At 51.4% G+C, this 24749-nt stretch overlaps 1 protein-coding gene across 1 annotated transcript in view; it reads left to right on the top strand.

The window, feature by feature from the left end:
* Window positions 1–3118: 3118 nt before the first annotated feature.
* The window catches only part of Sptbn5 (spectrin beta, non-erythrocytic 5), a 51325-nt gene continuing 29694 nt past the window's right edge, over window positions 3119–24749 (top strand). Inside the window, 24 exon segments of the mRNA XM_008846848.1 lie at window positions 3119–3366; window positions 4143–4326; window positions 4680–4856; window positions 5017–5184; window positions 8599–8715; window positions 11639–11796; window positions 12271–12499; window positions 13563–14194; window positions 15523–15525; window positions 16021–16156; window positions 16257–16380; window positions 16383–16473; window positions 16724–16877; window positions 16970–17167; window positions 17256–17462; window positions 19883–19996; window positions 20240–20356; window positions 21312–21442; window positions 21674–21816; window positions 21819–21912; window positions 22215–22502; window positions 23402–23642; window positions 23799–23938; window positions 24066–24165. Coding sequence (XP_008845070.1) covers window positions 3119–3366; window positions 4143–4326; window positions 4680–4856; window positions 5017–5184; window positions 8599–8715; window positions 11639–11796; window positions 12271–12499; window positions 13563–14194; window positions 15523–15525; window positions 16021–16156; window positions 16257–16380; window positions 16383–16473; window positions 16724–16877; window positions 16970–17167; window positions 17256–17462; window positions 19883–19996; window positions 20240–20356; window positions 21312–21442; window positions 21674–21816; window positions 21819–21912; window positions 22215–22502; window positions 23402–23642; window positions 23799–23938; window positions 24066–24165 — 4194 coding nt within the window.

Raw genomic sequence — 24749 nt, 5'->3', positions numbered from 1 at the left:
TATCTGTTTTTAAAGTTTGTCAGTGTGTTGTATGTAGATATGATCAATTATATCTATACAGAGTCTCAGGAAAATGCTCTAGGACTGCAGGCTGAGGTTTCTGGGCCCTCCCCAGCCCACTGCCTCACCCAGGAGAAACTTGGCAGCTGATCCTTAACCCTGCTGGGATCTAGGGATGTTCCCTGGGGGGAAAAAGGAATCATGGGTCTACTTTTCATAATCTTTCCTACATCATGAAAAGGTCACTGGAAAGGCAAACTGAGATGGTGACCAAATGAAAGCTTATGTTTTCCTGGAACCAACACAAAGTCTCTAGAATCTGTCAAAGATTCCCTGCTCTGTGTATCTGCTCGCCTTGACTTGTTTGTCCTTCTCTCATGTTGGCTTTCTGTCAGTGTTACAAAAATACCCAAGAGAAATCAACATAAAGCAGGAAAGGTTTAAATTGGCCAACCATCTCATGGCAGCCTGGAAGAGAGAAAGAGCATCCCAGACAAGATACACACTTTAGAGGCATGCCCTAGTAACCTATTTCCTCCAACTGCACGCTACCCAGTAACCATTAATTTTCATGATCCTGTCACCTCAAAGCGCACTTCTAAATACTGTTCTATTCACCAAGCCTTCGGTACATGAATCTTGGGGAGATATTTCATACACAAACCGTGATACTACTACCTCAACACCCCAACTTTCATTTCAAAGTAGCCACCCTCACCCCAGAATATTTCCACTCAGGAGGAAAGGTCAAAGTATCTGAACTCTAGGACTGCACATCTAGTCAATGCTGTCCCTAGTTACAAAAACCCCATTTGTAATCACGTAGTATTGTATCACACCAACCTCTGCAGGTGAGGGGAAGAGCACTTCGGCCTGCTACTGCCATCCTCACCTTCCAGTTTTGGCCCCACTTAGCCCATCCAGAAAGAAACCATTCCGACAGGCAGAAACCCCCAGCTCTCGCAGGGTAGGCAGGTGGCCAGACAGCATCACCTCATGCTTCCGCCCAGCAACAAGGTCATCCAAGACCCCAGACTGAGCAACCCAGTCACTGTGTGGAGCAGAGCTATTCATCCTGCAGAGCAGGATTCCGAACACCTGTCACTGCCACAATAGCTGCTTTGGCTAGGCTTGGGTTCCTCCTGCAGGGTGGCAAGCTTTGAGTTCCCTTATACTGTACTATGGGGCTGGATGTTCAGGTGGATCAGGACATGGGGCAGGTAGCAAAATGCCTCCCCTCATCCCCCAACCCCCTCACCAGCTGTGGGAGAAATCCCCCACAGAGCCCTGGCCCTCACTGCCCCTGAGTATAGCCCCTTCCCATAGCTCACCGGGCCTCCTCAGGCAGCCACCTTTCCACTGCACCTGAATGTCTTGCCCAGGGCAGGATTTACTCCCAAGTCACAGCCCAGCAGCTACTACCAGGTGGTTCCATGTTGCCTCTGCTTTATCATTGCCAGAGCACTTCATGGAACACACGAAGATAACAAAGTGCTTTACTGCTTATTTCCTGCTTGGAATGTAGCAGGAAAATAACATTCTAAGAACACATAGCCTCCGAGTTTGTCCAAGTAACCCAGGGCCCGGTTCAAGAGGGTATCAGGTTACATGGCATTTAACAATGCAGTAGTTAATACACAGTGTCTAATTTTTTTAAAACTCTTCTTTAGAAGTGTCAAAACAATCCCACTACTTTCCCACTGGCTCTGGCTTCCGGTAACTGTGGGTCCCTTGGGTCCATTTTGAAAGGAGATGGAGGAGTCCCCATGTGCCTTCTCTCTATACCATCCCTGGACCCCATTCCTCCTGCATCCTCTCAGGGGAAGAGCCCCACAGCAGGGCACACTGCTAAGGACAGAGGCCTTAAGGAAGCTCACACCCCACATGAGAGAGAGTGAAAGGCTGGGCTGGAGGGGACTGTGGAGGTGGACGCTGCCAAGGGTAGCAACAAAGCATTGCTCAGCACGTTCTCTCAGCCTGCCTCTCATGTACCTCAAGGCTCTGTACCTCACAGGTGTGCTGCACCCATAGCAGACATCAGGCTTTTCTCTCTGTCACTCACCTACCCTTGTGATGATGCCAGCCTGGACTGTCTTTTGCAGAGGACACTCCTCTTCCCATTCTCGCCCTGAGCCATGGATCCCAATCTTGAGCCAGTTAGAGTATTTCATCCCCTCCTAGTCACACATACCAATTTAAAAACATGTATGTGGCCCAATGCAAGTCTGAGAACCGCCACTACCCCAAAATTTAGAAAAGATTTTCTAGATGCTCTCTTCTCACCCTGTAATGTAAAGCAGCAAGCTTGTTAGTGCAACAGTATGAATAGCATTGAGGGGAGGGGGCGGAAGAGGACAGCCAGCTGGCAGAGCCCCCTGTGGAGTATACTGGGAAAGGAGGCACTGAGGAAGGCAGAGGAGATCCAGATCCATAGCAACCATTTGGGATACTGCTAGATTTTTCAATTCTGGACCAATATACTCCATTTATATTGTTTAATCCAGTTCAAATAGAAATTACAGTCACTTGGAAAAGAATCCAAACTTTGCATTGACCAATTCACCAAAGGCTCAACCAATCACAGCCAAAGAGAGCTGGGCCTTGTACAGTTTGTAGTGACTTTAGCTGCCCCTCAGCCAGGGAGGAAGAAAAGCAGTCCTCCAGCAACTTCCAAACCACTTCTGCTGACACTTATGAGCAAAGCATTATGTAGGTCTATCTGACCTCAGAGCTAACACTGCACAAAGTGCCCTGGGCCAATGGTCTGACGAGAAGAAGTAAGCTTGGGCATCCCTGGGGTCTGGAAGTAGGGAAGGGACTTCCTGGAAGAAGCAGAAGCAGGAGAATTTGAATGGTGGAACTAGGAACACTGTAAGCCAAGAGAAAACCTGAAGCCCAGGTGTGGTGCGGGAAAGCTGTCTGGAATTTGAGGATCATTCTTGGAAAGCATCCAGAAGCCCAAGCATGAGGCAGGAGAGCTATCAGGGATGTGGGGATCTTCTTGGGAAGCACCCAGCAGTGAGTGGGGAAGAAGCCTGGTTAAGAGCTAGGTGGCAAGCACTGTGTTCAAGCAGATCTGCCGAATATGGCTTCTCCGAGGCAGTAATGGGAAGACTTCATGGGTGATGCAGAGATGTGCTTCAAAAAAGGAAATGGGGCACAGGGACACAGTGATGAGGACCTGCAGGGACAGGGAGTAGGGACCTACAACACAGGGAGGACAGCTGCATCCTCTCTGGTGACCAACAAGCTCAGCTCTGCTCAGCTCAAGTACCAAGAAGCCAGCCAGGGACAGGTGGATGTGTTGGGAGAGGACATCGAGGAAGGCAGCTTCTCAGAGCAGCAGCTGTCACTCACATCTCTCCTGTGAACACTCCTCTCTCAGCAGCTGCCTGCCAGGGGCCCCACCCCACGCTCTTTTCTCATGGGCCTTGGCTACAGGGGCACCTCCTTGAGAACTCCAAGGACTCTCATACACCCTCAACTTGGAGACTGTGCCTAGAGGTTAGCCAGACAATTGTGTGAACCCACCAGGGCTGGCACTAACTCTCCCTCTGGCATACGGTGCTGGCAGGAGCCCACTACCCCTCTGCACACCCTGTCTGGAGTGCCAGATCCCAGTCAGCTCCAAGGGATATTTTTGAAGGAGATTCTAATCACAACCGTTGCAGGTCCAGGGCCTACCTACTTGCAGGAGAAGCTTTTTTCAGAAGTCTCCTGGGCGTGAGAGAACCTCACCTTCAGTTCCTTTGAGTTGGCTGCATTTCTGTCAGGGCCTAGGAAGACAAGCCCAGGATCTTAAGGTTCCCTGTGGCTGTTCCTTGGTTAGTGAGAGGCTGTCAATGTGCTCCCTCTAACCCCCACCCTGGAGTTGCAGGGTACAGAAGGGAAGTGGGTCCATAAGCTTCTGATCAGAAACTCTGCCTTTTGATGCCTCTCATTTAGGCCAGTACCCTGCAGTGTTCTAGAGTGAACAAGCCCATCCCAAGCCCTGGTGGTCTAAGATCTAAGACCCCCCCACCTACTGACAGGGGAAGTGGCCAGGAGGAAAGGGGCCAGTAGAGGATGAAGGAGGAGACCCCCTAGCAATGGGCCTGGAGCATTCTTGAGCCACCCCCTCCTGTCTGGGCCCTGCCTGTCAGGTGGGAGGACAATGCAGCCTGTGTGCCCTTACCCCAACAGACTGGCAAAGGGGAAGACTACGGTGTGGCCCCATTTCCAGCCCCGCCTCTCCTGATGCCTCTCTCACTGCCCAGCCCCTGCTATCTTACATCTCGGTCTGACCAGTGGAACCTCCTACCTAGGACTCAGATATCGATTGACAAGGTGAGCAGTCCCTGTCTTCCTTCTGCCTGCTGTTAACTAAGGCCAATGGCTGTGGTGGTAGGACTAGCAGCAGGGGTTCAGAGAAGAACCTGGGAGGTAGGGTGGGGCAAAAGGACTCTGGGTCATGACCTTACGTGCTGAGGCTCCAAGTCACAACTCCTACCCATCCATAGTGGATGGGGGCAGTGTGACGGCAGGGCTCCAGACTCTTGGCAGAGGGGTCCTCATTATCCACACTGCTCCCCAGCTTCCATGCCCCCATCATCCCCAGGCAAAAGGAAATGTCCAGAAACCCCATCCTCAAAGGCCTGTGGCTCAAACGCCAGTTGTCCCTTCAACCCCCAGCTTCTTAGCTACAGGACTCCTGGGCGGAAGAGACCAAGGTCCAGAGCTTGGCTTGGCCCAGTCTAAGTCCCACTATGGCCTCTGAATATGAGATCAGTCATGTCCACAAGCTGCAGGCTCAGCATGCACACATGCAGGAGAAGACCTTCACCAAGTGGGTCAATAACATCTTCCGGCTTGGCCGGGTGAGTATGGCCTGGGCTGCCTCCAGGCCTGGCCAGTGGCCTGGGGGCCTGCTGTGGGGTCACGTGCTTGTGGCTGTTCTGACCTGCCCATCCCAGGCCCTCAGATGGGGTGGGCAGAAAAGGCTGAGCTAAACTCAAGCTGCCCCCATCCCCTAAGCAGGTGGGCATCAGGATCCAGAACCTGTACACAGAGCTTGCCGTTGGTGCCTACCTACTGCGGCTACTGGAGCTTATCTCTGCAGAGGCCCTGCCAGCACCCAGCCCAGGCCGCCTTCGAGTGCACTTCCTGGAGAACAACAGCCGAGCACTGGCCTTCCTCAGGGCCAAGGTTTGTTCTAGGAAGAAACTTCTGTGGGGCAGTTTAGTGAGCAGAACCTGATGGTGGTCATCCTACCTGGGCAAGGCTTCCGGCAGAGCAGAGGACCTGGGTGTGAATACTGGAGGTACACAACTGAAGCACAAGAGCCAGCAGCTGAGCTCTCCTTGCATAGTGCACCTGAATAAGAAAGTCACCAGCCGGAACACAGCAGGAACCATCTATGTCCCTACTGGAACCAAAAATGTCGCTAATGAGGGTTTTGGGGTTCCACGCCGAAGGAATCTTAGTGTTCTTAACCTTCTCATTTCATCAGTGTAGACAGAAAAACCCAGAATGATTTACCAGACAAGATCCATGGCCAATCAAGTAACAGCCAAATATGCCCACCAGAGACTGGTAGAGAGCGTGAAAAACAATAAGCTGACCCAGTCACAGGGCCAGACAAGGGGAAGAGTTGCAGGGCCAGCTTGCAGGAGAGAGAAGAGTCTCAGCACAGGAGGGTGCTGGAGTCACCTGGAAACAGACAGGCCAAAGAGATGGTGACTAGGAAGAGGCAGGAGTTCCAAAAGCACAGAGGGGCCCTCACGGCCAGTGCCATTGGGCTGTTCAGGAACCATTTATTTTATGTCTTTTTTTTTTTTTCATGTGTATGAGTATATTGCCTGCATGCATGTAAGTGCACCTGTGTCGTGCAATGCCGAGGAGATCAGAAGGGGGCTTTGGATCCCCTGGAACTGATGCCATGTGGGTGCTGGGAACTAAACCGGGGTCTTCTGCAAGAACAGACGGTGCTCTTAACCACTGAGCCATCTCTGGAGCCCCACAGGAATCAGGAGTTGTTTATGTTAGGAACCAGTTCCTGGCCTCAGGCACTGAAGCTATAAGGTAGTTGAGAGGCATGCTGCGAAGTCACTGGGCTGACCCTAGTGAGGCTGAGTCTGTATCTGAGTGGCCCATCACTTATGTCCTGAAGGAAGCAGCATGCAGCCCTCTGAAACTAGGGGGCATGGTTGTGATAAAAGCCAAAGGAGGGGTTCAACCGTGGTCCCCAGCACCTGGAGGAGCAAAAAAGCCCTATTTGGACTCAGGGGCAACGGCCCTGTGAGCCCATCATCCCCCTTCAGGAACCTAGGAAAGGTGAGAGCCCCGCGGCCTTTTTCAAAGATTTTGCAGCGCTTCTTGAGCTTTTGTTTTTTTGTGTGTTTTGTTTTGTTTTGTCTTGTCTTGTCTTGGTTTGGTTTGGTTTGGCCTGGTTTAGTTTATGAGACAAGGTCTCATGCAGCCCAGGCTACTCTCAACTCACTGTATATCTCAGAGGCTGGCTTTGAACTCCTGACGCTCCTGCCTCCCCCTTCTAAATGCTGGGATTACAGGCATGCACCACCATACTCAGCTTCTTTTTGAGCTTTGATTTATGGTACTGACATTTGTGGAGGTGATATCCTCGACTCCCTAGACACTTGAGGCAGCTATGGTCAAGACTGGACAAAGGAGTTGCCCCACAGGCAGCTAAATCAAAGTCCTGATTATCCCCCTACACACAGAGTCTGTTGTTAAGCAATTCCCAAGATGGCCGGGCACAAAGGCTCACATCATTAAACCCAGCATTCAGGAAACTGAGACAGCAGGAGCTTAGTTATAGGACACCCTGGATAGCATAGGATAGGAGACTTGTCTCAATAACAAAACAACAAAAAAATAAGGACTGGAGACATAGCCCAGTGGTAGAACATGCCCAAGGCCCTGAGTTACACACACACACACACACACGCACAGACACATAGATTCACGCTGTCCTCTGACTTTTGCAAACACACCATGGCATGAGCATGCTTGTGCACACATTCTACAACCACACACACGGGCATGCACACGCACGCATGTGCGCACATGCACACACACACACACACACACACACACACACACACACACACACTCACACGTGTAGTCCCAATTTGTATATTTGCTGATTTCTATGATGTTAATCATACCATCATGATCAAGTTCAAGCTACCGGTAGATATTGCTAAACCCAGAGCTGGGAGGATCCACTCTGGCAAGCTGGTAAGTAACAAATGAGCTCCCCATTGACCATGTGTCACATCTCCAAGCCAAGATGAATACAGAGGGCTGAGTGGACCAGGGAGAGAAGTTCGAGGGGGTGTTCTTCAGAAACCAGAGGGATACAACAGACACACTCACAGGATACAATGCCTGGTACAGTTCCTTTCTCAGCACTAGAGGTCAACTGAGGGCTGTCACGGTCCTACAGAGAGCAGAGAGCATCTCCCTTTCTTTGTTCATTCAGTTATCTTTATCACCTACTATATGCCAGGGGCTCTACTAGGTATTTAGAATGTATGAGGGAATAAAACCAACATTTCAACACAGCAGGGACAGGATTAAATGTGTATATTTAGGTGGGGTGGGGGTGCTCAGTTTCCAATTTCAAGTAAGGTAGTTCAGGCAGGCCACAATGAGAAAGTAACACCAAGAAGAGAAGTGAATAAGCATGTGGACATCTGGGGAAAATAATATTTTCAGACAGCAAAGGCAGCCAGCACATGCAAGAATATTAAGGCCTGTGTTAGAACCCGGGATCAAGGATGCAATAAGAAAATCCAGGTCCTGACCTCAGAATTGCTGGGCCTTGGTGCTATACAATTCAAGAGAGGGAAGGTGGAGTCAGAGGGTAAAGACAGATTCTGGAGAGCCTTCATATACTGTCTTGTTTCTCTCTCTCTCTCTCTCTCTCTCTCTCTCTCTCTCTCTCTCATCTTTGGTTTTTGTGATAGGATCTCCCTATAGTTCCACCTAGCTTGGAACTTACTATGTAGACCAAGCTCACCTCAGTCTCACAGAAATTCACCTGCCTTTGCCTCCAGAGTGCTGGGATTTAAGGTGTGTGTTACCACGCCCAACTCTGTTATCTCCTTGATTTACCCATTCTTCTGTCTAAAGAACAAGAGAACAAGAGCTAGAGTAGAGGCTTCAACCTTAGAAGAACCACCCACTGAGTTTGTTCAAATGCAAAATCTCAGGTTCCTGGTCCAAGAGAATCTGGCTGAGTATAGCTGGGATGTCTGAATGTCTAACAGTTCCATTGGAGATGGAACACTGGCTGTTTCAACCCCTCATTTCTAATACCCGTAGCTGAACCACATATACAGGAGCCCCTTCCCAGTGTCCCAGTCTAGTTTGGCTGCTTAGAGCAACCCCCAGGGAGGCTTGGACCAATGCCCCAACTATCCAGAAAGCCACCCCTTTCCTGGCCTCTTCCACTGACTGCTCTTCCTGGGGGACCTCTAACTGGAGCACCCTGGATCCCAGGATTCCATCTCACAGCCCCCTGGACTTCAGGTTTCTCCTAGTCTTCTCTGGAACATAGGCTTCATGGCTTAACCCAGCCAACTGTGTCCACAGGTGTCAATACCCCTGATTGGGCCAGAGAACATCGTGGATGGAGACCAGTCACTCATTCTGGGACTCCTCTGGGTCATCATCCTGCGTTTCCAGATTTCTCACATCTCCTTGGACAGGGTATGTCTCAATTCCCAGTGCCCCAGCCCAGACTGGCCCTCACCTCACCTCAAGTTCCTGGGGACAGAGCAGTTCCACTCATGTTAATAATTCCACAAAACACCCTTGGCATCCACGAAATAAATATTCATTCTGAAGCCAGGGGCAAAGAACCCAGGAAGCGGGATGTTGCCATGTACTGATGTGAGAGCTAGAGTCAGAGTTTTACACTGGCCTGGGGATAAGTCACTCACTGGTGAAGGGCAGAGTGGCTGGCCAGAAGCTGCTTCCATTCCTGGTTTGCTACTGCCTTCTTGACACTGACATCCTGTAACCTTCACTACACCATAATATACTGTCAGAGAAATTGAATATATAAGGGGACCCCAGCTCAGAGGTGTACAAAGTCCTCAAGATCTCAAAGACCACCAAGATGGTATTTCCTTCATGGTCTCCATCTTTTCTTATACCTCTTTTTCCCCCCTCAACTGGATTAGAAAATACAATTTTCTGTTTTATGATCCCCAGAGTACCTTCTATAACTCCATTCTAGTGGGTTAGGTAAACCAAGCTTGAGAATGAGACCCTAGTGAACAGAAGCCATGGATTTGACACAAATCCAGGCAGCCCCTCAAAACTCACTATGTGAAGCCAATGAGATGGCTCAGTGGGTAAAAAACCACTTGCTGTTAAGTCTGACAATGTGAATTTGATTCTCTGGACTCACATAATGGAAGAAAAGACTGATGACCAATTTCCAGTGTCCTCTGACCTTCACATGTGTGTGTGTGTGTATTCACATGCACATACACACAAAACAATAACAACAAAAAATTCACTATGTGACTGTAAGCTACAAGAAAGTGGGATCTTGTCTACCTTCATCTCTAGAGCTGAGCTTTGTTTTGAGGAATGAACAGGTAGATGAACCTCTAACTGATCTCAAGGCCTCTCAGAATGCTCCACTAGCCTCCCCATACCCTGAGGCCCAGCATCTCCAAGCCCTCCCCTTGAGAACAGCAGTGTTCAGTCCCCTCCACAGCAACCTCAGACCTGCCCCCATAACTCCCCTTATTAGGTGGGATCCCTGGGCAGTATCCCAGGTCTTACATGATAGGTAAAAATGTTGGAGAGAGAGCGTGTGGATGGAGGAGGCAGCGAGGCACAGATGGAATTCTCAGCAGGATACAGATTTATTTCGCACGGGGCACCTTTCCCTTGGGGAAGGGAAAGATGTCAGGGAAGGGCAGGGAAGGGAAAGATGTCAGCGAAGGGAAAGATGTCAGGGAAGGGAAAGATGTCAGCCCACAGGTTGTGAGCTGGGACTTTATATATGGGGGCTTTAGGGTGTGGAAGGGGGGAATGTTTTGGGGAGAAATCAGGGAGGGGGAAGCAGGAAAAGCAGGTAGGATTAGGGTCTGGAAGTGTTTACTTTTTCCCTCTTAAGATAAGAGAAAAACAGCTTTTAGAATCTCTGGTTATCAGGTAGAATCTGCTTATCCTATCTTTGGAGATCAGAGGAAAGGCAGGCTGCTTCTCAGCAGAGTTTGTTTCCCTTGACTCCAAAGGTCAAGGTGAGGTCCCTGTTGGGGAGGGGGGAAACTGCTGCTGTTTGGAACCCTAACATTACACACTTTGCTGACCTCTATAGAATACAAATACTAACAATGGATGCCTGGATGGCTGAGGGTAGCTGAGAGCTGAGGTGAGGTGGCCTACAGAAAGCCTGGAGTGACAGGAAAGGGTGGAATGAGATCTAACTTACATTCTGTGAGGCCTCAGGTCAGCTTCACGGTTGGCCCATCAGAAGGGCTCAAAACTGTTAGATACAAAAAAAGTTCATTGGTTTGTGAAAGGAGTGGACACATAATTATTCTTCAGGAATTAACTTCATGTTCTCCCTCTTACCCTGAAACCCAGTCGTGGCCTTGAGACCCTCTTATTCCAATAAACCTCATTAAAGGGAATTGTGTCAGCTTCCTTTACAGGCTGATAGCTGCTGTTTACCTCTGTCATATTTAACAGAGTTAAAAGGGATAGCTTAAAGTGAGAGTAAGGGAGAAAGCAGACAGGGACAGGATGACAGGGAGGCCCAGAGAAAAGAGCTTTCAGAGAAATTCCCCAAATGACGGGGATATCTGATTTTACAAGTTTTCAAGGGCTGGCAGGAAGTTGTATACAACTTGATTTAGTCTGGAAAAGCTTATGTGGCAAAGAAGCATGGAAGAGCCAGGTACTGGGTAGGGTCATAAATTAGTTGTAAAACCACAGTACAGAAGCTGTCTTAACTCCGTGGTATCCAGGGGAAAGCACTGCAGGAGGTGGTGGAGGGGAGTAAGGGATGGGCAACTGAGGTAATATGAGGCCTGATAGTTCTTTTCTTTCTTTCTATCTATCTCTTTCTCTCTCCCTCCCTCCCTCCCTCCCTCCGTCCCTTCCTTCCTTTTTAGACAGGGTCTCCCTGTAACCCCAGCTGGCCTGGAACTCACTATGTAGACCAGGCTGGCTTTGAACTCACATAGATCTGCCTGTCTCTGCCTCCCAAATGCTGAGATTAAAGGCATGTGCCACCATGCCTGGACTGGCCTGATGATTTCTTCAGGCTGTAAGATCTGGTCTCCTAGAGTGACCAGAATCTTAAAGGGTGAAGCCCATGCTCTAACAGAGCTATTGCTGCTATGGTCACCAGTTGTAAGACAAAGTCAAGTGTTCTGTGGAAACAGGTGACAGTTTTCAGTCACTGGACTCAGGACTATCTTTAGGATAGTCACTCCCACCCCCAGTGGATGAAGTGAGGGAAGATCAAATGCTCTGAGGAGAGGGTTCAGCAAGGCCACAAAGACAGGGAGGATCCCAGTCCCATCTCAGCTCCCCACGCTACAGCCTGCAGGCTCTGCCACCTTCCACTGGCCCCACAAAATGACCACACTGTCTGTCCTGCCAGGAGCAGTTTGGGGCCAGTGCAGCCTTGCTGTCTTCAAAAGAAGCCCTGCTGGTGTGGTGCCAGCGGAAGACAGCTGGCTATACCAATGTGGAAATCACCAACTTCTCCCACAGCGGGAGCAATGGGCTAGGCTTTAATGCCCTCTTCCATGCTCACAGGTGCACCCCAGCATGAAGCCTCCACCCGCTGAGCCCACAGCCTCAGGGCTAGGGTGCTGCCTACCCTTCTACACATCCCTGTGTCCTGGGCCCTGAAGGAGGAGGGCAAATGTGCTCAGAAGTAGAGTGGAACAAGGTCTGATCCCTGCTCTGGGCCAGCCCCTCCTCCTTCCCTAACATGTCATGGAATCAGCAGTTTTGCCTTTGGCCCCTGCCTTCTCCATTCTCTGTACCACTTGCTTCTCTTCTCTGTCCTCTTTCTGGCTAATGTTTGCCCTTTTGGAATGGCCTTGCCCTGTCCTGTGGTCTGGCCCCTCTGCCACATTAAACCTCCCCTCCCACTGCGTTCTGCTCATGTTTCAGCCCAGATCTCAGATAACTGTCAGAAGAAAGCACATTCACAGTAATCAGTGAATGGCCAACATAAGCCAAAGTAGGGCATTCTTCTGAGGAACCCTTCCTACTTTCTGCTAGGCCAGATCTGCTGGATTACAGCTCTCTCAGTCTGGACCACCCACTGCACAACCTCTCCTTTGCCTTCCGAGTGGCTGAGCAGGAGCTAGGCATTGCCCAGTTGCTGGATCCTGAGGACGTGGCAGCCCTGCAGCCGGATGAGCGCTCTATCATGACCTACGTGTCCCTGTACTACCACTACTTCTCCCGCCTGCACCAAGGGCAGACAGTTCAGAGGAGACTGCCTAAGGTTGGCAATAAAGGGAGGCAGACAGGCCAGCGTGTCAAGCAGGACTGAATTTGAAAACTTTCCCTGCCTATTACTTGTTCTGTGGCCTTGGCCAAGTTGTCTCGCTTCTCTGAGCTTCATTTATTTTATTTTTTAAAGATTTCATTTTTAATTATTTGTATATGGGTGTGTCTGTGTGTGGGTATGTGCATGTGAACTAAGGTGCCTCCAAGGCCAGAGGCATCAGCTCCCCCCAGGAACTGGAGTTATATTATATGTGGTTGTGAGTTGCCTTACCTGGTTGCTAGGAACTAAACTCAGGTCCTCTGGAAGAGCAACAAGCACCCTTAACTGCTGGCCATCTCTCTAACCCTCTGTGCTCCATTTATAACATGGAGATGACAACTGAATAATGGAAAGCTGTTTGAGTGTTCAAGGGAGTGTTAGTAAAGTACCCAGCATGGTGCTTGGCATACATGGGACATCAGGGGCACAGTGACCCTTTCTGGCCTTCTGCCTCCCTTGCTCTTGAAAACTCTTACACTCGTAATGGGATTAAAAGGCTTAGAGAGCTGAGTCTGCAAGCACAGGCATAGAAGAAGCTCTGTTGAGAGGGCACTTACATGCTTGGGGGGGGGGCTCTTACACTCTGGATGCAATGACAGAGGCTAAGACCCGGGAGAGCCATCCTTAGGGTTAGTGTCCCGGTGTGGGTGTGGGTGTCGGTGTCAGGGACTCTGAGCTGCTTTAGGGGATGGGCACAAAAGAGAAAGGGCAAGAAGGCTAAGAGGGAACAACCTAAGGGGCCTCAACCTGCAGGGGAGACCAAAATAGACAAGATGGAGGAAGGCAAGACAAGTTCTCATCCCAGTCATGCAGAGGGAGTCCCACATACTCCTGGAGCTGAGTGTGCAATGCTCTATCCCTCTGAGGGCTGGCAAGAGAGCACTCTGGTGCATCCTCAGTTGAGGGAAGAAGCCCCAGTCCATCTGGGCAACCCTGGCTGGAACCCAGCATCCAGTAGAGAAAAGCATTCTGAGGCTCGCCCCAGGAATAGCCTGACTGTTGCTCTGCCCTCCACCAGATCCTGCAGCAGCTCCAGGAGACAGAGGCATTGCAGACTCAATGTGAGTAGCTGGTGGCTGACCTACTCTGCTGGACTGCAGAGAAGCAGGGGCAGCTGGAGGCCCAGGACTTCCCAGACTCACTGGCTGCCATGCACCAGCTACTGGTAGCCTTTGCCTCCTTCCGTGCCCAGGAAAAGTCACCTCGGCTACAGCAATGAGGAGCCACAGAGGTCCTGCTTTTCCAGCTGCAGATAGCACTCCGAGCCCGAAACCGCAGGCCGTTCATACCTCAAGAGAGCCTGGGCCCTGCACAACTGGCCCAGCACTGGGCAGAGCTGGAGAAGGCAGAGGCCACCCACAGCCAGGCCATGCAGCAGAGGCTGCTGCAACTGGAGCGACTAGATACCCTGGCCCAACGCTTCCAGCGCAAGGCCACCCTCCATGAAAGCGTCCTAAAAGATGCAGAGCAGGTGCTGAATCAAGTCAGAGTCTCCCCAACCTGCCCAGCCACAGTGGAGGCAGCCACCCAGAGGCTGGGCAGGCTAGAGGCTGGCATCCTCCCCCAGGAAGGGCGCTTCCAGGCCCTGGGTGACATCGCAGTCATCCTTCAACAGGAGCAGTACCACGGCTGGGCAGATGTGGCCCAAAGGTGAGCTCCAAGCATGTAAATCCATCCTCATAAGTTAAAGCCTCCCTACTTGTATATGTGCCCAGTCCCAGACACAGAAGAGAGGAGCGGTTTGTGGATTCAGGGTTCTCTCTAAAACAAGTCTCACATGGATGCATGATGAATTCTACCTGTTTTACCCTTCTGGTAAAACACTAGATAGCCTTTGATTAATTATCTCACTCACTAAACAGACACTTACTGAGTTATCTACTGCATCCCATACCATTCTAAGTAAAGATTTAGCAGTGATGTGAACAGGCAAAAATTCCTCCTCTCCTGAAGCTTGAAATACTATTAAGGGAACAGAAAAATATAAAGTATGTGAGATGGCAATTTTAAAAATAGGGCTGGGGTATAACTCAGTGATAGAGCATGTGTTTAGCAATATGCAAGGCCCTGGGTTCAATCCTCAGACTAAATAAATAAATAAATAAATAAATAAATAAATAAATAAATAAAATATGAGAGGCCAAGGGGGAGGGTACAGCTTAGGTAGCCAGAGGGGAGTCACTAGAAGCTGGCATTTGAGGAGTGAGTGAGCTGGCCATGTGGATATGGAGGACAGAGTGTCCTGAGCAGAGAGAATGACAGCCAGCATCCTAGGGTGGATACATACCTGGCCAGGTTGAAAAACTGCAGAGGCCAAGGATGGTCAAATGATCAAGTTATAGGAGATGAGACCAGGGAGGGAAGGTCTTGAATAGTAAAGCAAAACTTTTTGGTGGTTGTTTTATTTTGTTTTGTTTTACTCTGAAAGATGGAAATCACTATAAGGCTTGAACAGAGGAGTGCCATGCTATATTATGTGACAATGATCATCTGGATGCTATGTTGAGGCAGGTTGAAGGGACAGAGGCAGAAGCAGAAAGTCCAAGTAGTAATGAAGCTGTTGTAATAACCCAGGGTAAAAAGTAGTAGAGGTGAGAAGTGGTAGGATTCTGAGTATGTTTATTATTATTATTATTATTATTATTATTATGCTTTTGTGACAAGGTCTTACTATGTAGCCCTGGCTGACTCAGAATTCACTATGCACACCAGGCTGTCCTCAAAATTGTGGCAATTCTGCCTCTACCTCCTGAGTGCTGAGATTACAGTGTGCACCATGCTCAGCTCCATGGAGATATATTCTACTTCTTCTTGTTTTTTTGAGACAGGTTCTCCCTGCAGCCCCAGCTGGCCTGAAACTCCTATGTAGACCAGGCTGGCCTCCATCTCACAGAAATCCACCTGCCTCTGCCTCCTGAGTGCTGGACTAAAGGTACGTGCCATCGCACTCAGCTTAGCTCCATGGATATATTTTGAAGACAGTACCAAACAGGATTTGCAGACAGATCTGACATGGGTTAAGAAAACTGAACTATCAAGATTTTAGTCTGGGGCCAGGAGTGGTGGTACATGCCTTTAATCACAGCGTTTGAGAGGTGGAAGATCTGTTGTGAGCTTGAGGCCAGCCTGGTCAACATAGTAAGTTCCAGGACAGTCAGAACTACATAGGGAGACCCTGTCTAAATTGAAAAAAAATTTTTTTTAGTCTGGGCATCTGGAAAGATGGAGTCTTCATCCATAAAAATGGGGACTGAATGGGAAGACTGGACAGGAAGGAGGCCTGGACACCCAGGCTTCTAGAACCCCCTCTGGCTTCTCTGACTGTGATTAGGACAGAACATACTCCCCAGCCACCCCTGCCAGGATGCTCACATCCATACCCTGCCCTGGCTCCAGAGGTCCCACCACTTCAGGACAGCCAGTCTTCCTTGTCCCAGTCTGCTGGAGACCACCCTTATTCTCCTCTTCTCAGGCAGGAGGGGAATCACCCAGCGCTGGCAGAGGCTCCTGCAGTGTCTACAAGAGCAGAAGAAGCAGATAGAAAGCACACAGGCTGTGCTGAGCCTGCTGCAGGAGGTGGAAGCTGCCTCTGACCAGCTTGGGGAGCTACAGGTGAGCACTAGACCAGATGAACTCTGGGAGGTCCTCCTCAAGCACTGGGGCTCACAGGGACCCAGACCTGGAAATGCAATGGCCACTTATCTCTGGCCAGGTGCTGGCCAGCTCCACAGACTGTGGGCAACAACTGGAAGAAGTAGTGTTGCTGCTGCAGAGGCATGACCTGCTGGAAGCCCAGGTCTCAGCCCACAGGGCCCATGTGAACCATCTTGCCCACCAGGTGCCCAGGGCACCAGTGTGGAGATGCTGCAGGCTAAGGCCCAGGCCTTGCTCCAGGTCCATTACAGCCTGGTGTCTCTTGTCAGGGCCCGGTAAGAGCCTGCCCCAACTCAGACCTTCTGCAGGTCTTTCCTGTAACAGCAAATACATCCTGCTCAAGCTGAAATGCTGCTGATCAGGCAACTTCCTCTACTCTGACCCTCAGCCCAAAAGCCTCAATCGCACTTGTTAAGCCATTCTGAGAAAAGTCTTGTCTAAGGGGCATGTCTGACCCAAGTGGGGAAACTTCTCCCCATGCCCTGCTTCTCCCCAAACCCCTTCATGACCTTTGCCATCCCCTAGGCGGGCTCTGGTGGAGCAGAGCCTGCAGTGGGCACAGTTTCTGGATAACTGTGAGGAGGAAAAGGCCTGGTTGAGGAAGCACAGACAGTTAATGGAGAAAGAAGCCCTGAGCCAAGACCTCGCTCAGGTCGTTGGTGCTCTGCAGAAACACAAGGTGCCACTCAGCAGCCTGCGAAGCATGTCAGTCTGGGGACCCCAGCGCCTACCTTTTCCCCCCTCCCCTCACAAACCCCCTATCCCCACTAGGTTTTGGAAACCAAGCTCCATCGCCGTCAGGCAGTGTGTGCAGAACTCATGCAGAGGGGACGCAACCTCTGTGCCAAGGGGCCCCAGACTGACCCTCAGGAGAGGGCGGAAGCGGTGCTGGAAGAGTGGCAGCAACTCCGGACTGGAGCAGCAAGGCGGCGTGCCCGGCTGCAAACAGCCTTGCTGGTACCAGGGCAGGTAGGTGCGCAGGGAGCAGGGCGAGGTCCTCGAGGGGCGGGGCTCGTGGGCACCAGCTAGCTCTCAGCCCCGCCCCACCTCCGCGCAGTACTTCGCTGACTCGGCAGAGGCGGCTTCATGGCTTCTTCTGCCGAGGACAGAGCTAGAAAGCGCCTCCTGCGGGAAGAACCAGGCAGACGCCCAGGCCCTATTGCAGCGCCACCTGCGGCTGGAGCGTGGCGTGCGCGCCTTTGCGGCGGAGCTACGCCGGCTGGACGAGCAGGCGCGGGCGTCCGTAGCCCAGGCGTCATTCACGGTGCGCACCGGAACCGGGAAGGGACCCAGATTCATCCTGGGACACTGAATCTGGACAATCATGTTACATGCTCCGCCCCCTCTGAGTCACTCATAGGCGAAAATGAGGGTTTTTGTGGCCGTGTCCTGGGCTGGGCATACACCCCTTCCCCCATACCCAGTTGCAGGTCGTCTGGAATTCTGCCCAGTTCTGAAGCATTAAGCAGGTGTTTCCAGGAAGCTTTATTTTCACCGCCAGATCTAAAATGACCCTTCACCCTGAAGCCCCTTTTGGCTCTCTTTAACAACCCTTGAGACGTTTTGGTCGCCTAACCACTGCGCCAGTCTGCTTTCGGAAGCCCGCTAGTTTACAAAGCCTGTGTGGTGGAGGTTTGGGTGCTGCCCCTTTTTAAAACATAATGTTTGGAATTAAATATGCAAAATCGAGTCCCTCGGACTTTGGGCTCAGGCCTGACGCCTTCGTTCTCATCGGTAAGGAAGCCCCGCATCCCGCACCCCTTCTCTGCCCAGCCCTATCCCATGCTCCCTTCAAGCTGCAGCATAGATCCTCCAGACTGCCCCTCCAACGTGGTTGGTAGATGGCTAGGGGCAAGACCACAACCCTAGCCTCAACTTGGCACCTCACACTCACAGACTACTAAGCCCATGTCTCCCTTTTTCTTTGTGTTTATTCCCAAACCGCAAAATAATTTTTACAGACTTATTAGCAAGTGTCTAAGCCAATCTCCCATTTTACAAATGAGTTAAGGCAAGAGGGGACAGATGACTACCTAAGGACCCAGTTATCAGGGCCAAAGAGCCTTTCAGTTCCTTGTCCAGGGCTGTTCTAAACGCACACACCACCCATGTACATGTGATGTTTCACTCCTACTGCTTATGTTATACTGACACAGTGCTTTTGGTACAGGGTAATACTGGCTTCCTGTTGTGTGAGTCCTGCTTTTCCAGTCTGTTATTTATGAATTAATGGGAGTTACCTTATTCCTTTCTGTGTGTCCTCTATGCCCAGCCAGTATAGGCAAAGATAGTTATCAGGCCTGACTTCTGACATTTTCAGTCTTCATTTTCCTCCAATATTTGGGGAGGCAGTGCAAATCACACCTCCTACCAAGAGTGGGGAGCCATTCGGTCACCTAAGCAGAACCTTTGTCCCTCTATACAGGAACCCCAGAAGAGTGGAAAAGGCTTGACAGAGACACAGCTGGAAGACCCCAGGGTAGGACCCAAGTTTTAGCAGCACCAGGCAGCCAGCACGCGTGCCCACAGGTCCAGCTATGCTTCACCTCCAGAGGTACAAGTCATGACCCATTGTAAGAGCCTAACAGGCTGTCAGAAATGAAGTCAAACATATTCTGTGTTTTTTTTTTTTTTTTTTTGAAAAAAAAAAAAAAAAAAAAAAAAAAAAAAAGGAACAGTTCAGAGGAGGCCAATTTGGGCTCCGAAGGAAGAAGTCCTTGAAGCTTCCTGGAGACACACTGGCCTGTGCAGGGCAGCAGTTCCCAGTGGTTTTACCTCATATTTGAGCTGTGTGACTTCCAAGTTGTTTCCCTGGGGCTGCAATGTTTGGAACAATGTTGTCTTCTCCTCCAGCCAGAACTGGAGCTCCCCACAGGAGCTGTAGAAGCCAAATAGAGCTACCGCCTCCTCCAGCCGGGCCCTGTGGAGCTGAAGAGGTAGCCCAGGGCTAGGGTGAAGGGTCAGTGCCCCCTATGGAAAGGAACTCAGAGAAGTCCAAGGGGTGCCCCTGCCCACCCCCGTCCACCAACACTTGCCAGGTCAAGGCTAAACAAGGACTATTCAACTGTGCCATGTCTCCTTGGTACCCAGCAGAGGGAGCTGGTGAGGGCTTAGAGTTACCAAAAGAGACCTGCTCTTGTGTTAACTACTCATTTGCCCATGGGCCTTGGCCCTGCCCTTCAGCCCCACAGGCCTCTCCAGGCTCTTCTCTATGGCTGCCCTCTGGCTTCTGAGCTCTAGGCTGCAGCCTCCTCCCTGAGGCCTCTACCTAGCTTTTTTTCAGGACCTGGCTGTCTTCCCACTCTTACTTTCCCTCAGCTCTGTCATTCATTTCTGTTTAAATTTCCTTTCCTCCAAGGTGCCTTCCTGACCTGGGTTAGCTGTACTTCCTTCTCATGGCCCCATCATGCCACATCCATTTAAAGACTTGTTGACATCGTGGCCATGATGTAAGTGCCTTGAGAACAGGGAGCATATTGGTCCCCAATGGGATCATAACACAGAGTCTAGCTCAGGGTAAGGGCTTGATGAATTTTCCTTCCCTTCTCTTTCCTTTGGTTCAGGGGATTGAATCTAGGACCTCAAGAATGCCACTGAATCTCACCTCCAGCACTTTTTTGAGTTCTTGGTCTTGCTATGCTGCCGGTCATAGACACCAGAGCTTAACCAATCCTCCCACCTCAGCCTTTGGAGCAGCTGGGACTAAAGGATGTGTGTTATGTGCCCAACTATGAATATTTCTTGAACAAAGGGTATTACCTCTGCCAGGGCCCGCAGGTCCTCATAGCTCTGGGTCAAGTGAGCCTGTGTCTGGAGTATGGTGTTAGAATCTAAGTCAAGGTCACACTCAGCCTGGAGAGCCATCCTTGGGCCTTCTCCTAGAAGGTTCAGGGAAGGGATCACCTGTGCAGATGGAGGGCAGTGTCCTTACTCAGCTTCCACTAAGTGGTAGAAGCTCTGGCAGGATGGGGCTGTTGGTTGTACCTGGGGTTTCTGCTCCATGCTGCAGCTGATGGTCACCTTGCCCTGACTGTCCCCCAGGTCTTTCAGCTCCAAGGACTCTGTGGGGAGCCAAGTGACGCATACTGCTATGAGAGCACAAGCTGTGAGGGCTGTGTGGGGTCCACTCCTCTTCTCCACCCAGAAGCTCACCACAAGGTGGGTTCGTTATTCAGTACTTAGTGCTTCCCCATGATCAGCCCTGCATGAAGAGCTTTGGGGCTAGAACTGAGACTGGACCTTCACATTGGGGTCCACTAGACTCTTAGAACTGCAAAGCTCACAGACCAAGAGCAGGTAGGACAGTATTTAGGGCTAAGCTTGGGTAAGCAAGGCGTGTTGTCAAGTGACATAAGTACCATGAGTATCCAAGGGGAAGAAAGGCCAGAATGATCTGGGGCATTGAAAAAGGGCAAGGAATGGCCCACTGGAGTGTGCCTGAGAACTAGCCATTTGCAGAGGGGGAGGCAAAGTGGCTGTGGTGGCAGGAGCCAAGCAGAGAAGAAGCATAGGCTGGCACCCATTCTTGGGGATAGATAAGCACTCCATCTCCATCTCTCTGTCTTCTGTTTCTGGGCAAGCGTGCACAGCAGTAGCATCAAACAGACCATTCAGAACTGGGTTAAGGGCACTGTAAAAAGAGTAGGCACAAAAGGGGCCAGAAAGGTGGAGGGGGGAGCAATAGGCAAAGGAAGACCTGGAGGCAGAGGCAGGTGGATCTCTGTGAGTTCAAGGCCAGCCTGGTCTACATAGTGAGTTCCAGGACAGCTGGGGCTCCAGAGAGACGCTGTCTCAAAAAGACTAGAAAAAAAAACCCAAAAAGCAAAAAAAAAAAAAACCACTGGGAGCCAATGGAGGCTGAGGTGCCTTGCCCCTCCAGGCCTTGCTTTTGCCTCCTCATCACTCACTGTTAAGCCCCTCATATTATCCTGGTCCTGTCTAGAGAGTGTACTAAGGCAGCCTGGTTCAGGATTAGGGACATGGATTCCTTTCTTCCTGAAGCAGGCAGCGTGTCTCAGAGCTGAGCATTCCAGGTCCTTTGAAGTCCTGAAGGGAGTATGGGTAGAGAAAAGCCCCTCCAGAAGCCTGGGCTCTTCTTCTTTCCTCTTTCCAGAACTTTCTCACTGCTTTGGCCATGGGAAAGCGCCACTGGGCTGAGGTGAATAGCACTGCTGAGCAATTGAAAAAAAGATATCCAGGACACTCCTCCAAAATCCAACAACAGCAGGAGCACCTGAGTCAAAGGTGAGAATAAGGGTAAGTTCAGGGTGGTGAGTCCAGGATGGATACAGGGTACAGGGCCCCGGCCTGCTACCTCCCACCATGCCAGGTGAAAAGGCTAAATGGTGTCAGAGACAGGAAAGAGAGGGCTAGGGACTGTAGGCCTAGTAGCTTCTGTCATGTCAGGCTTTGTCCAAGGCCTCAGGATGGATGGAGGGACATCCTTGTAGAGCTATTCCTGTATCTTCTATTCAGGTGGCAGCAGCTGGAGGCCCTAAAGGAGGAGAAAGGCCTACAGCTGGCTCGAAGCATGGAGGTGTACAGTCTTCTGCAGGAGTGTGAACCCACACAAGCCCAGCTACTAGATATGATATGCAAACTGGAGGCCCTGGAGCCAGGAGTTCTAAGGACAGCCACCATACCCTGCAACTGACCCAGCAGAAAGTCCTAGGGCTGGAGAGAAGGATCTGCTTCCTCTAAAGAGTGGCCATAGAGTATGACCGACTTCAGCATGATTGATTGCAGTGTCTGGGGAGGCAGTGAAGGCAGAGCAAAGCCCTGGTGAAATGAAGAAATGTGAAGGAGTTAGGATGGGGAAAAGATAGCCAGGATATGCTGTTGGAAGGGCTTGGGCAGAGGTAGGGGACAGGCATGGGAGAGTGCTCTCAGGAAAAGGGAGAGCTCCCTGCTCCTGATGCTTCTAGGTAGGAGTGGTGTGTACATTCAGAGTTGTTACTACTTTCCTGGGATACCAGGCTCAGAGCAGGGCACTAACTACAGTGGCCACATCCCCCAGGGTGATGGAGCTAGGCCCTACAGACAACCAACTGCTGCAGGAGCAGGTGGAGATGCTGCAGGGGCTGCTGAAGTAGGCACAGAAGCAAGTGGCCCAGCAGGCCCAGGTCCAGGCTGAGGCTCGGGTCCAGCAAAGCTTCCTACAGGAGAGCCAACAGCTGCTGTTGTGGGCAGAGGACATCCAGGCTCAACTACACAACAAGGAGGAACCAGAGGACCTGGCCTCAGCCCAGACGCTGCTGAGGAAGCATGGAGGCCTATAAGAAGAGGCCTGCCTGTGGCAGGAAAGGTCAGGACTCTGGACAGGCAGGGCCTGAGGGAGTTGGGCCCATAAAAGGAGGGTAGGAAGCAGTGTGGTCACCAGGATCAGGGGACAGGATAGTATCTAGCATGGTACTTGAAGCAGGTTTTCAGGAGGTACTCAGGCCTGGGCCAGGCAGCCTGTACACTTTGAGAAGGGGCCCAGATACTGAGTTACCTGAGAGGCTTTATGAGTGCTAGCCCAGTCACTCTCCTCCAGGTGAACTGGTCATGTTGCCTTTTGTACCATTCTGAGCAACACACATCCCACTGACCCCTGCAGTCAAAGGACTCAGATAGCTCTACCTGGTTTCCTTCTGAAGTGATGTGACAGCCCAGTGAGCAAGTGGGGCCACCATGTGCAATCCTCAGGCTGTGCCCTGCCCCAGGGAGCCTGACAAATGTCAAGTGGACCCTGAAAACATCTGCTGCCACCCCCCACCTGCTTCGGGGCTGCAGCAGCTTAGAGGAAGTGCTGGCTTTTCCTGCCTCCCACAACCACGGCACCTGTTCAGAAGCTGTGTGGGCTGCACCCGGCTGAAAGGGGCACCTGTTCTATTCAGTCAAGGGCTCCTGACAGTAGGCATGTATGCTGTGAGTGATCTTTGTTGAGCTCTGCTGCCCCAGCATGTCCACTCACCTGGGTGGGCATCAGCCACCATCCATCCACATTTAGAGAAGGGTGCAAATCCTGAGCACCCTGCGAGGCCTATTACATTCTGTCTTATTCATAGACAAGGGCACAGCTGTCTTGTGAAACAAGTGAACCGATAGGTAACCAGCCACAGTTACCCTCACCTCAGGGCTTCATGATCAGTGGATGGTGAGACAAGGAAGGCTAGTGAGAGGGCCCGGGAAAGTTCGATGCTGTGTTGTTGTTCTGCACAGACTGCAGCAGCTGGAGGCTCAGGGCCAGTTGATGGCCACTTCAGATTCCCCACAACCCCAAGAGGTGGCCAGGGCCTTGAGGCTCCTGCAATATCACAGTCAGCAACTGAAGGCTTTGTGGAGGCAGAGACAATGACAGCTTCAGGAGAGGCTGGAGCTACAGAGGTTTGGCCAAGAAGTGGATGGTTTCATTGCCACCTGCATTAACCATGAGGCCTTCCTGTGCCTGGACAATCTGGAGGTGTGGAGCTAGGAAAGTGGAACTGCAGTGTCACCCCATCACCACTGGAGGGAGCTCACCTCCTTGGGTCCAGGAGGTAGGCTGGGCAAAAAAAATCCCTGGGTGAGCTGGGGCTAACCCAACTTCCTAGGCATGACCTCAGGTCTCTGTACCCAGGAGAATGTGCAGGAGGTCCAGAGCCTGCTGCAGCAGCACCAGGGGTTTGGGTGGCTCCTGAGCACCCTGGGCTCTCAGGCAGGGGCCCTGCAGGAACATGGTGAGAAGCTGCTTCGGAGCCAGCACCCTGCTGTATACAAGTGAGCCATCTGGGCCTGAGCAGTTTTCTCCACTTGAACAGAGTGCTGCCCTGGGTAGAGTGGGGTGAGCCTGGGCTGGGGTGAGCCTCAACTCAGAGAAGAACCCCCTCCTGTGTCTGACCTCCAGGATCAAAGAGCTGCTGCGGAGTGCCCAGGCACAGTGGATTAGTGTCCAGGAGAGGAGCAAACAGAGGAGGGGATAGCTGCTGGCTTCCCTGCAGCTGCAGGTGAGCCCTGAGGCCGCAAGAGGCCTCCTTAGGAATAGTGTCCAAGAACCCATGGCTACACTGAGCATTTTCCCCACATGTCAGGTCAACCACTCTCGCAGCACCCTGTGAGGTAGGCATCACTTCTTGGGTGTTTTCAAGAGGAAGATGGAACTGTGACCACATGCCTCTCAGAGGCAGGCCTCTTGACTAACTGCATCTCTCATCCCACTACATCCCTCCCCTCACTTCTGGCACACTTTAGGGTCTTGCATGGGTGGTGTGCAGTTTCTTCACATCTTGGCTTTGATGTTTGTTCAGCCCCTACAGTAACTAGGCTGGGCCAGTCCACGGGCCTCCAAGAACTGCAGCCTATTCAGAGCAAGGTCATATGGGGTGCGCTGGGCGCCAGGTGTGGGGTGCGCGGGTATCTGCTCCTGCGCTGCTTCCCTGCATCTTCCATGGCTCTCTGCTGCTGGGGCTTTGCCCAGCCGAGTCCCGCCCTAATTTCACCCATGCACTTTCCTCAAGATGCGAAATCCACCGGCCGCTGGATCACGTGGGAGAGTGTGAGGGCGGCTAAAGCTGGGATCCATGAGTTGGTG

This window comes from Nannospalax galili, unplaced genomic scaffold, assembly GCF_000622305.1.
Source record: "Nannospalax galili isolate Female #2095 unplaced genomic scaffold, S.galili_v1.0 scaffold342, whole genome shotgun sequence".
Lineage (NCBI taxonomy): Eukaryota > Metazoa > Chordata > Mammalia > Rodentia > Spalacidae > Nannospalax > Nannospalax galili.
This window is presented reverse-complemented; position numbering and strand designations above follow the sequence as displayed.